Here is a 12,254-nt window from a genome sequence, read left to right as displayed (position 1 = left end):
ATTCGAAGCCGCCTGCATCATCGTTGCCCAGCTCGGCCTGTAGCCTCCAACATTCAAACAACCACCTACATCGTCCTCCTCTTCAACCAAACCGAATCACAGCGACACCTAATCGCCAAAACAACCGTCGCGACCTCACAAACCTAAGTGCAACCTTGCAATCGCACCCGCCGCCATGGCGTCCTCATCCTCATCCTCGACACCTCTCCTGTAGTCAGTAACCCCCAATGCGCCTCCGCACCCAGTATCCCCTACAGGCGCAGTAACAGCACCACTAACATCACCCCGCAGCTCCTGCATCGCCTACAACACCACCATCCTAACCGAGCACACCGCCTCCGCCAGCTCCCAAGCCAGCAGCCTGGCCTCGCTCGTGCTCCCCAAAATCCCGCACAGCACCCCGACAAAGCAAACCTACACGCACGGCGCGCACAACATCCACTACATCGCCAGCGCGCCCAGCGAGCACCCGGCCTCGGCCGCCTCCGCGGGCGGCCTCTCCTACCTCGTCATCTGCAAAGCCGAGCTCGGGCGCCGGATTCCGTTCGGGTACCTCATCAGCATCAAAGACGCGTTTCTGAAGCAATACGACCCGCAGACGACGGACTTTGCGAGTCTGCCGCCGTATGGCGCTGCGGCGTTCAACACGACGCTGAAAAGGCTGATGCACGAGCAGGGCGCGACCGAGGCGGGCCAGAATGATGCGATCAAGACGGCGCAGCGGGAGATTGCGAGCGTGAGGGAGGTGATGGAGGAGAATATTGAGAGGGTGCTTGAGAGGGGGGAGAGGATTGATTTGTTGGTTGATAAGACGGATCGGTTGGGGGGCAGCGCGCGGGATTTTAGGGTTAGGAGTCGCGGGCTGAGGAGGAGGATGTGGTGGAAGAATGTCAGGTTGATGGCCCTGCTGTGCGCGGTGGTGGTGTTCTTGATCTATCTGTTTGTCGGGTTTGGGTGTGGGCTGCCTGGTGAGTTGTGTGCTTCCTTGCGCTGCTGCTGGGGGGAGATGGACATGGGCTAACGTGCAAGACAGGATGGCAGAGATGTGTCGGCTGAGGGTTATGGGCGCCCCTGTGAGCTGGCTTCCCTATTCTTGGCGTTCGGAGGGCGTTTTGTGAAGCCACTCGATCCTCGCGCTTCTATTCCATCTGGACGGGTTTTCCACAAACCCAAGCTGTCTCACAATGGCTCTCAGTGCGACAGCCTCAGGTCCAGGCCAGAGCGTCGAGCTACGAATGATGTAGCATTCGGTTCTGGTCTTGATGCTTCCCTTGTATATCTATAAATCTAATGGCACCTCTTGGCCAGCCCTATCTTCTACACTCGACTGTCAGCCCCAGAAACGCCATATGCTATGCAACCAGTTGTTCCCACACCAACGCCAAGCTATGCTGCAGTTCCCCCGAACGCCACTGCTAAAGATGCTAAACACTGCTCCTCTCGGCCTCAGCCCCCACTCCCGCATCTCCAACCTCAACACCCTCCCCATCCCTCTCCCTATACCAAGGCGTCGCGCTCCTCTCCCTCCTCTCCTCCACCACCTTCTCCTTCCCCCTCCTTTTCCTCTCCCTCGGCCTCCTCTGCGTTACCGCCCCCAAAATCGCCCCCTCCCCAGTCGCACTGTGCGCCTTACTAGCCGCCCCACTCACGAGCCCCCTGACCTCACTCAAGACCTCCCTGAACCCCTCCTCGAGCGTGTTCATCCGCGCCAGCATGATGCGGTTCACCATGCCCGCCTCCTCCCTCTCTTCGCGGCTGCGGCGCTGCTCCTCCTTTTCCTCATCGCTATCCCTTCGTCGCCTCTGTAAGCCTTCCACTGCCCGTTCCCGCTGGTGCCGCTGCAAGTGCCGCATCCCCAACTGCGTCGCCAGGCTCGCCGGCACAGTCCCTAGGTGCGCGTCAGGCGCATAGCGGTTGTCGCCGAGGTCGGATGCGAGGTCCAGCGCGCGTGCATTGAAAGAAGGGTCGCGGCCTCTGCGGCCGTCCTGTCCGTGCCGCATCTCGTCCAAAGCCAGCATGCCCAGGAAGTTCGGCGCGCTCTGGTTCAGATGCCGGGGCGGGAGGATGGGCCGGGCGCGCGTCACAGCGGCGGAAGAGTTCGGGATGGCGCTTCTGGGAGTGCGGCGGGAGGGGGTGGCGGTGCCGCTTGGGGTGTTGGTGTTGGTGCCACTGCGGATGAGGGCGGTGGCCGGGCGCTTGGAAGGCGACTGCGCGCGGGATCCGGCGGGATGGCGCGGGGAGCTGGGGGATTTGCGCGGGGAGCCGGTGGGATGGCGGGGCGAGCTGCTGATATGGAGCTGGGGGATGGGACTGTAGAGGACGGTGTTGGTGGAGGTGTTGCGGTTGTGGGTGTAATCGGCGGCGGCGAGAGGTCTGGTGGGAAAGGAGGGTGCGTTGGAGGCGCCTAGCAGGCGGGGACGCGTGGCTGAGGGGAGGGAGCTGGGGAAGGCGGGGGTCCTGGTGGCCGTTGATGGGCGGAAGTAATTTTCGTCTTCAGAATGGGAGCTGTCGTCTGCCTGCCTGTTCTCCTTGTCGGAGTCGTTGTGGGTGGATTCATGATTGGTACGGTCGGTGGTATCGTGGTCCTCTTCATCACCTGTGACGAGCTCGTCATCACCATCATCATCTTCTGTGTGGCGGATGGCTTCGTCAATGGTCATTCCGAATGAGTCATCCTCCTCAGCAATCGGATGCGGCCTCGATGCTGCTTGAGACGTCAATTCCGCTGGATCAGATGCTACAGACCTTCCGGCAGCGCTGGACGTCCGTTTACGTGGTAGAAGTAGGTTAGCTGTGTTTGCCCGCCGAAGGTGTGTGCGGCGAGCTTCCAGCCTTTCGAGGACCGACTCTGCCTGCTCCATAGGAGGAGACGCACCGCCTTCGTGGTTCATTGACTGCATCCAGTTCTGGACCACGTTCGTTGACTTGTGCTGTTCCATCAAAGATCCTTCCCGACGTTCGCGCATTGGAGTGCCCTTGAAAGGTCGGCGGAAGACCTCCTCCAAAGCACGGTCCTTGTGGAAGGTCACAATGGAATGCTCGCGCACACGGACACCCGGACTGAAGAGATCTGCCGGGCCCCGCATACTGAATGCTGGCATTTTGTGTGGCATCCTACCGCGCTGCTCGACCAGGTCTGTGGGCTCGTAGCTCATGCGGGAAAGGATGATGCGCTCGTACGCGAAAATCGCGAAGAGCACCGGAACGTGTGTAACCTTGATGACAGTGCGGTTCAGCTTGACGAACTGACGTAGGGGTAGCAAGAACCTAGTCGGAGCCAGCAGCCAGCCGATGATGTTGGTAGGGGCAAGATACGAGAAGAGCGCGTCCGACTTGACCATTGATAGGGTGTTGACGGCGAAGAGGAACTGATGCTCTTCGTTGCTGTTCTGGACGATTGCCATAAATGAGTTTGTCAGAACCGTGATAAGAATCGTGACGATCATAAAGTGGCATATAATCAAGAACATGGTCATGATGGCCTTGCCGAGTATGTTGTAGCCGGGCCATACTTCCCACGCGGCAGGCGTAAAACCCTGTAGACCGCAAGATTAGCCTCTCTAGATTTGATCGAGCATGGTCTTTACGGTTAGCGCTTCTCTTACCATCAATATTTGGAAAAGTGCATAAGCTGCACTCGATGCATCGAAATTCTCATCACCGAAGGACAAGGTAAAGGCGACGAAGAAGCCGCTGCACGCGATTACTATTAGTATCAGTATGGCTACCAAGTCTAAAGCCATCATTCGGAAGGCGATAAGCAACTGCGAAAAGTAGCGGTAGTGGTCCAGGATAGAAAAGGCTCGTGGGAACAATAGCACGGCCGTTGATGCCAACACGTCGTAGGCCATTCCAGCAGTATGATGCTTTCGAGCATCCGGCATGAGGATTCCGTACAGCCGAAGAACATAGTATATCATGAGAAGTAGTAGGGTCCCGAGATCGAAAGCGTTCCAGACACTTATGATGAAAATCTCAAAGCCTTCGGAGACGTTAGTCCAATGTGAGATATCGAAGCAAAATGATATGGAACCATACCTTGTTCAGTAAATTCTACCACCGAGTCAAGCATGAAGCCGGCGCTCCAGAACCAGAAGAAGATCTCTAATGCCGTGATTTCCACTGATCTTTGCATCAACACGGCAATGAGCAAGCCTATCATGATCGCAAGAGAACCTGTCTCGAGTATCTGCCGGTAGCGTGGCACGCGAAGTCGTGATAACTTGAACAGCGAGGCATCATGCGGATCATACAACGTCGCGGAACGTCGCAAGAGACTCTCTTTCTCCTGATCGGGGCTCACCTGGCGAGCTGTCGTCCCGTAATTCCGTCTGTTGGCGGATTGCTGTTTCGATGGCCGACGGTGAAGGCTGTCGGCTGCTGAGTGGAAGACTATTGTTCCGGCCCAGATGGCTTCGAGCTGAGCAACGACCAGCGGATGTGCAAGAAACTTCTTCGCCTGAGCCCGGATGGCTATCTCTATTGTCGAGATACGAGCCGGTCGTGCTGCATGACGAGGCCTGTTTTGAACAAGAGTGCTGCTACCTGTCCCCAGAGGCGTAAGGCCTTGTAGCGGATCGAAGTCATAGGACAGAGCATCGATCAGCTCCCGTGTAGAAAACTCTTTGAGCAGCCGCATGGCCAACAACTCGCATATCAGGGCTCGCGTCCTGCTGACACCGATATTGCCTGGATTTGCCTCGCCCTCCTTCTTGAACTGCAAGCAATTTGCGACGAGAGCATACACCGTGGCGCGGGAGAAGTGCGATGAGCGGATCTGTTGTTGTATGGGCTTTACGAGGAACTGCGAGACCTGTGGTGACCGCAACTGATCCCACGAGAGCGTGGTTTCGCATCGCTGGACGACGAGGAGTCTTATGGCGTGGGTGATGTTGTAGACGGGGAGGCGATCTTCACAGGACAGGTCAGCTTGATGTGTTCGTAATGGAACAAGGACCGAGGAGGTATACCAAGATGGACGGAAGAAAAAATCGGAAGTAACGGCGTCTCATCCCCATCCTCGGACTCTTCATCCTGTTCATGCTGGTATAGGTCGTCCTCTCCTTCACCACCGGCACCATCCTCGTAAGGCGTCACTTGCTCAGAATGCCCTCGTCGGCCCTCTTCGTCCTGTGGCCGAAGAGCTGGTGATCTATCGTAGGGAGGAGCGTGTAGTGACCGACTCGACTTCCGGCGGCCAGTATTTGGCCGAAGCAGTGAGGCGAGCATCAGCGCAGGAAAGCCCCTCAGACAGTACTCAAGCTTCCTCTGAGACGGCGCTGAGGGACGTTGTAGATTCAAAGAGTGGACATCACATGTGCAAGGGTTAGTGTAAACAGTAAAAACACCGGAAAACGGGCCATAGCGTTCGATTAAATGAACGGCGAGCGAGGGAGACAGCGAGGGAGGTCTGACACCTCTGACACCCTCTCTCCCTTCGCTGCAAGCCCCCGGACGAGAAAAGGCATGATGATCATGGGGCTTTGGGTCTTATCTAGCACGACAGGTACCCCACGAAAGGTGAGAGGGACTTGATGATGCTCTGCATCGAAAAGGCCAATCACCACAGTGGAAGGGGTGCCCGTGCATGATGCGGGCATCTTGCATGCAGGTGTGCAGCATTCTTTATTCCATCGCCCTCACCGCCTGCTGCACCGCTCGCGACCCTGTCCTCTGTACTCCGTATCACCATCCCGCCGTTGTGTGCTCCGAGGGAGGTGAGTCCGACAAACTCGCGCAAACGTAGGGATCTGTCAAGGCTGTAGGCCTTTGCTGGCTTCACAACTTGTTTGCTGCCAACATGTTCGTATATTTACCTATATATCTTCTCCAGAGGGGTGGTATATACCTCCTTTTTGTTCCCCAGTCGCTGTTCGATTTCAGAGTCGAGTTTCCTATATTCCTGCCGCACAGAACCCCCGATAGGAACCCCGCGCTAAGATCTGCCGGCCCCGGCCAAGCCACTAAGATCAAGCTTCCCGTAAACCTTCAGCTCGAAATAATTTTTTGGTAAATCCTGAAAGGCACACAGTGCTCTCTCGGCACACCTCCTCGTAATCGTACTTCACCGCACCTTGTCCTCATATCTACAGTCGGCACTGGATTTTGGGTACTCTAATGGCCGTCCTTTTCTAACCTACACATCTGATCTATCCTTCTTACCATCGAGTCCTGCCGCACACCGCCCACTACGAATATCCGCTGCACATACCCGTCACTCGGAATTTGGTTATCGACGCGACTATACTGCGCGCCTAGACTCTCTAGACTTACAGTAAATCCTAGGCCAATATGGCTGGCCAAGATGAGGGACCCCTCATGGCTCTGGAGCTCAAGGACGGCTTCGTCTGCCAGGGTCACAGCTTCGGCGCGCCCAAGAGCGTAGCTGGCGAACTCGTCTTTCAGACGGGCATGGTCGGATACCCAGAGTCTATTACGGATCCCTCGTACCGCGGCCAGATCCTCGTCGTAACCTATCCGTTGGTGGGGAACTATGGCGTACCTTCCCGTAGCGAACAGGACAAGCTCCTGGAAGGCCTTCCAGCACACTTCGAGTCGGCGCAGATACACATAGCTGGTCTGGTGGTGGCATTCTATGCCGGCGAAGAATACTCACATCATCTAGCCGAGTCGTCCCTCGGCACCTGGCTCAAGGAGCAAGGAATTCCAGCGCTCTACGGAGTGGACACCAGAGCCTTGACCAAGAGGATCCGGGACGAGGGCAGCATGCTTGGCCGGCTCCTCCTTGAGAAGCAGGAGACGCCAGATGGCGACTCTCTTACCAACGGTCATGTTGAAGCCAAACAGCAACCGAACGGCGCGCACGCGAGCGACTGGCGGGATCACTTCGAGCAGATCCCCTGGGCGGATCCGAATACGAAGAACCTGGTTGTGGAAGGTAACACGGTCTGAACCGTTTCACCTGGCGCATTTCTCTGACAGTATGACCAGTTTCGACCCACACACCCAAAATCTACCCGCCACACCCGTCGACCGCTCTGAAACACCCTTCTGGGCGCCCGGTACGGGTGATGTGCGTAGATGTCGGTTTGAAATACAATCAACTAAGGTGTCTTGTCAGGCGAGGTGTCGAGGTGGAGGTTGTGCCATGGAACTACAACTTCCCGGAGCTTGCTGGAAAGGAGTACGATGGGCTGTTCATCTCAAACGGACCCGGTGATCCTGCTATGATGGAGGATACCGTCAAGCACATCCGGGCTGCGATGGAGGAAGCGAGAACGCCTATCTTTGGCATCTGCTTGGGACATCAACTGCTCGCCCGAGCAGCGGGTGCTGGCACGAAGAAGATGAAGTTCGGCAACCGAGGCGCCAATATCCCTTGCACAAATCTACTTTCTGGACGATGCTACATCACCTCGCAAAACCACGGTTACGAAGTTGACGCCAAGACTTTACCCACAGGCTGGGAGGAGCTCTTCGTCAATGCGAACGACGGCAGCAATGAAGGCATCAGGCATATCAGTCGTCCGTACTTCAGCGTGCAGTTCCACCCAGAACATGCGCCTGGCCCGCAAGATACGGAGTTTCTCTTTGATGTGTTTATTGACACCATCGAGAAGTCCATGACATCCCCTGAGATCATGTCGAGGCCCGTCCAGTTTCCAGGCGGTGACATCACGGAAAATAAGAGGCTGCACCCGAAAGTAGATGTGAAGAAGGTTCTCGTTCTTGGTAGTGGTGGCCTGAGCATCGGACAAGCTGGCGAATTCGACTACTCTGGCAGCCAAGCCATCAAGGCGCTGAAGGAAGAGGGCATCTACACAATCCTCATCAACCCGAACATTGCCACCATCCAAACCTCGAAGGGCCTGGCGGACAAGGTCTACTTTCTGCCAGTAACCGCAGAATTTGTGCGCAAGGTCATCAAGAACGAGCGCCCAGATGCAATCTATGTAACTTTCGGTGGGCAAACTGCGCTTCAGGTCGGTATCCAGCTGAAAGACGAGTTCGAGGAGTTGGGCGTCAAAGTGCTCGGCACGCCAATTGAGACGATCATCACCACCGAAGACCGCGAGCTCTTTGCACGAAGCATGGATTCGATTGGTGAGAAATGCGCCAAGTCGGCATCGGCCAGCTCTGTCGAAGAAGCTCAGCGGGTCGTAAAGGACATTGGCTATCCGGTCATTGTCCGCGCCGCCTACGCTCTCGGTGGTCTTGGAAGTGGCTTCGCCGACAACGAGAGCCAGCTGCTAGATCTCTGCAACAAAGCGTTCGCCGCAAGTCCTCAAGTTCTGATTGAGCGGAGCATGAAGGGCTGGAAGGAGATCGAGTATGAAGTTGTTCGAGATTGCCGGGACAACTGCATAACCGTGTGCAACATGGAGAACTTCGATCCCTTGGGCATCCACACTGGCGACTCTATCGTCGTGGCCCCCTCGCAGACACTCTCTGATGAGGACTACAACATGCTAAGGACGACCGCCGTGAACGTTATCAGGCACTTAGGCGTGGTGGGAGAATGCAACATCCAGTATGCGCTCAATCCTGACTCTAAGGAGTACTGCATTATCGAAGTCAACGCTCGTCTCTCACGTTCATCGGCTCTTGCTTCGAAGGCCACCGGCTATCCTCTAGCGTACACGGCGGCCAAGCTTGGTCTGAACATTCCCTTGAATGAGATTTCGAACTCGGTGACGAAGGTCACCTGCGCGTGCTTTGAACCATCGCTGGACTACGTGGTCGTCAAGATCCCGCGGTGGGATCTTAAGAAGTTCACCCGCGTATCAACTCTGCTCGGCTCCTCCATGAAGAGCGTGGGCGAAGTGATGGCCATTGGTAGAACATTCGAAGAGGCGATCCAGAAGGCAATCCGCGCAATTGATCCCACCAACGACGGATACAATGAGACAGAAGCCCTCATGTCAATTGATACGGAGCTGCAGACACCATCTGACCAGCGGCTATTCGCTCTGGCGAACGCTATGCACCAGGGTTACACAGTACAGAAGATCTGGGACATGACGAAGATTGACCCCTGGTTTTTGAACAGGCTCAAGGGCCTATGCGACTTCGGCAAGCTGATGACCAAATACAACAAGAACAACGTTTCCCGAGATCTTCTCATTAAAGCGAAGCAGCTTGGTTTCTCTGATCGACAGCTGGCCAAGTTCTGGGCGTCGAACGAACTGGCAGTCAGACAGAAAAGAGTTGATGCGGGCATCATGCCGGTAGTCAAGCAGATTGACACCGTTGCCGCCGAGTCTCCTGCGTTCACAAACTACCTCTACCTCACATACAACGGCAGCGAGCACGATGTCACATTCAACGACCGCGGAATCATGGTTCTCGGCTCTGGAGTGTACCGTATCGGTTCGTCTGTCGAGTTCGATTGGTGCTCGGTAAGAGCGGTGCGGACGCTACGCGAGAACGGCTACAAGACAGTCATGGTCAACTACAACCCTGAGACCGTCAGTACCGACTACGACGAAGCGGACCGACTGTACTTTGAGAACATCAATATGGAAACGGTGCTCGACATCTACGGCATGGAGAACTCTAGTGGAGTCATCCTTTCCATGGGTGGTCAGACGCCGAACAACATTGCCCTGCCTTTGCTGCGCCGCGACGTCAAGATCCTTGGTACATCACCAGAGATGATCGATACCGCTGAGAACCGTTTCAAGTTTTCTCGCATGCTGGACCGGATTTCAGTCGATCAGCCCGCGTGGAAGGAGCTCACAAGCTTCGAGGAAGCTCAGGAGTTCTGCGCGCGGGTCTCGTATCCTGTCCTTGTTAGACCCTCCTACGTGCTTTCTGGCGCTGCGATGAACACGGTCTACTCCCAGCATGACTTGGAGAACTACTTGAAGCAGGCCGCCGATGTCTCCAAGGAGCATCCAGTCGTGATCACGAAGTACATCGAAAACGCCAAGGAGATCGAGATGGACGCTGTGGCGCTGAACGGTAAGATGATAGGCCACTTCATCTCTGAGCACGTTGAGAATGCTGGTGTCCACTCTGGCGATGCGACCTTGATCCTGCCGCCGCAAGACCTGGATCCCGAGACGGTTCGCCGGATAGAAGATGCCACGCGCAAGATCGGCAACGCGCTCAATGTTACCGGGCCATACAACATTCAATTTATTGCCAAAGACAACGATATTAAGGTCATCGAATGCAATGTCCGAGCTTCGCGATCGTTCCCCTTCGTCTCGAAGGTCATGGGAGTGGACCTCATCGAGATGGCTACCAAGGCCATGGCGGGATTGCCAGTGCAGGAGTATCCGCCAGTCAACATCCCTAAGGACTACGTAGGGGTGAAGGTACCACAGTTCTCATTCTCCCGGCTGTCTGGTGCGGATCCGGTTCTCGGTGTTGAGATGGCTTCTACCGGTGAAGTCGCCTGCTTTGGCCGAACAAAATATGAGGCGTACATCAAGGCCCTCATCTCGACTGGATTCAAGCTGCCGAACAAGAACATCTTGCTCTCGATCGGCGCGTACAAGGACAAGAAAGAGATGCTTCCGTCTATCAAGCGCCTGCATGAGCTCGGCTACAACCTCTTTGCGACGGCAGGCACTGCAGACTTCATTGAAGGAGAAGGTCTGCCATGCAAGTTCCTCGAGGTGCTTGGTAGCGGCGGTTTCGACGGCGACCAGAAGCCCGAGTACTCGCTGACGCAGCATCTCTCGAACAATCTTATCGACCTGTACATTAACCTACCCTCAAACAACCGATTCCGCCGCCCAGCCAACTACATGAGTCGCGGCTATCAGACCCGACGAATGGCGGTCGACTACCAAACGCCTCTCGTCACCAACGTGAAGAACGCCAAGCTCCTCATCGAAGCCTTAGCGCGCCAGTACGACCTCGAGATCAGCAGCGTAGACTACCAAACCTTTGCGCCAATGGCTAACGGCGACCGACGGCCCTCCCAGCTGAACCTCACCCAAGGCGCCCTCTCCCTGCCCCAACTCCTCGCCCACTCCCCCTTCAAAGGCAAGTCCGTCATCTCCGTCAAGCACATCTCCCGCAACGACCTGCACCTCCTCTTCACCGTCGCTTCCGAGATGCGTCTCGGCGTCCAGCGGCAAGGCTGCCTCGACATCCTCAAGGGCCGCGTTCTGTGCACCGCCTTCTTCGAGCCCTCGACCCGCACCTCGGCCTCCTTCGACGCAGCGATGAAGCGGCTCGGCGGCCAGACCGTCGTCGTCAACGAGAGCCACTCCAGCAGTCAGAAAGGCGAGTCCCTCGCCGACACGATCCGCACCCTCAGCTGCTACGGCGACGCCATCGTGCTGCGCCACCCTGACCCGACGTCTGCGGACACGGCGGTACGGTGCTCAAACGTGCCGGTTATCAATGCTGGGAATGGCAGTAAGGAGCATCCGACGCAGGCGTTCTTGGACCTGTTTACCATCCGCGAGGAGCTGGGGACTGTGAACGGCTTGACGATTACGTTCGTCGGGGACCTAAGGTTTGGAAGGACGGTGCACTCGGTGTGCGAGCTGCTCAAGCACTACGACGTCAGCATCCAGCTCGTCTCGCCGGAGTCGCTGGCCCTGCCCAGCGGTATCCGCGACACGCTGGCTTCGCGCGGGCAGCTGAGCAAGGAGAGCTCGGAGCTCAGCCCGGAGATTGTCGCGAGGAGCGACGTGCTGTACTGCACGCGGGTGCAGAAGGAGCGGTTCGAGAGCATGGAGTCGTACGAGCTGGTCAAGGATAGCTTCGTGGTTGACAACAAGGTCATGAAGCATGCGAAACAGAACATGGTGGTCATGCATCCGCTGCCGAGGAACAATGAGATTCATGAGGAGGTGGACTTTGATTCGAGGGCGGCGTATTTTAGACAGGTATGTGGTTCCTCGCTCCCCCCCATGCCCGTTGCTTTTTCCATTGGTTTGGAGATGCGGCAGCTAACGTGTGCCATGCAGATGCGGTACGGACTTTACACGCGCATGGCGCTGTTGGCGCTGATCATGGCTTCGTGAGCGGTCGGGCTCGGAAAAGTTTGTCACGCTGTGGCGAGGCGGTTTTGGCGTTCGGGGCTTAGCATGTGGGAAAGCTTGCTGTTAAGGGGATTGTATGAGTTCCTGATGAGGCATATAGAATGATACTTTTGCTTTGGCTATGTTTCAGATGAGACAAGATGTTGGCAAAAGCGCGTGTACAAGCATTGGATGGTGTTGTGTTCTATGTGTGTCTTAGCTCTGTGTACCCGCGCTAGTTCCTGTGCATAAGTATTTGACTGTCGGCGTATTTTGTAGATAGGTGTAGTATCTCTAGTGGAATAC

At 56.2% G+C, this 12,254-nt stretch overlaps 3 protein-coding genes across 3 annotated transcripts; 2 read left to right on the top strand and 1 right to left on the bottom strand.

Annotated features, from left to right (window-relative positions):
* Window positions 1–175: 175 nt before the first annotated feature.
* W97_00186 (uncharacterized protein) lies at window positions 176–1,021 on the top strand (the record flags this gene model as incomplete). The annotated part of the gene is made up of 2 exons (XM_007778103.1): window positions 176–213; window positions 292–1,021. The coding sequence occupies 2 exons, from the start codon at window positions 176–178 to the stop codon at window positions 1,019–1,021; spliced, it is 768 nt and encodes a 255-aa protein (XP_007776293.1).
* Window positions 1,022–1,424: 403 nt separating this feature from the next.
* Window positions 1,425–5,229, bottom strand: W97_00185 (uncharacterized protein; the record flags this gene model as incomplete). Its single annotated transcript, XM_007778102.1, has 4 exons — window positions 1,425–3,536; window positions 3,606–3,982; window positions 4,039–4,911; window positions 4,971–5,229. 4 exons carry the CDS (start codon window positions 5,227–5,229, stop codon window positions 1,425–1,427), a joined length of 3,621 nt encoding a protein of 1,206 aa, XP_007776292.1.
* A 1,062-nt stretch (window positions 5,230–6,291) lies between these two features.
* On the top strand, window positions 6,292–11,951 carry W97_00184 (protein pyrABCN; the record flags this gene model as incomplete). The annotated part of the gene is made up of 3 exons (XM_007778101.1): window positions 6,292–6,898; window positions 6,952–11,813; window positions 11,895–11,951. The coding sequence occupies 3 exons, from the start codon at window positions 6,292–6,294 to the stop codon at window positions 11,949–11,951; spliced, it is 5,526 nt and encodes a 1,841-aa protein (XP_007776291.1).
* Window positions 11,952–12,254: the final 303 nt, after the last annotated feature.

This window comes from Coniosporium apollinis, assembly GCF_000281105.1.
Source record: "Coniosporium apollinis CBS 100218 chromosome Unknown supercont1.1, whole genome shotgun sequence".
NCBI classification, from domain to species: Eukaryota; Fungi; Ascomycota; class Dothideomycetes; genus Coniosporium; species Coniosporium apollinis.
Note: the sequence above shows the minus strand (reverse complement) of the source record. Positions and strands in the feature narration are given on the sequence as shown.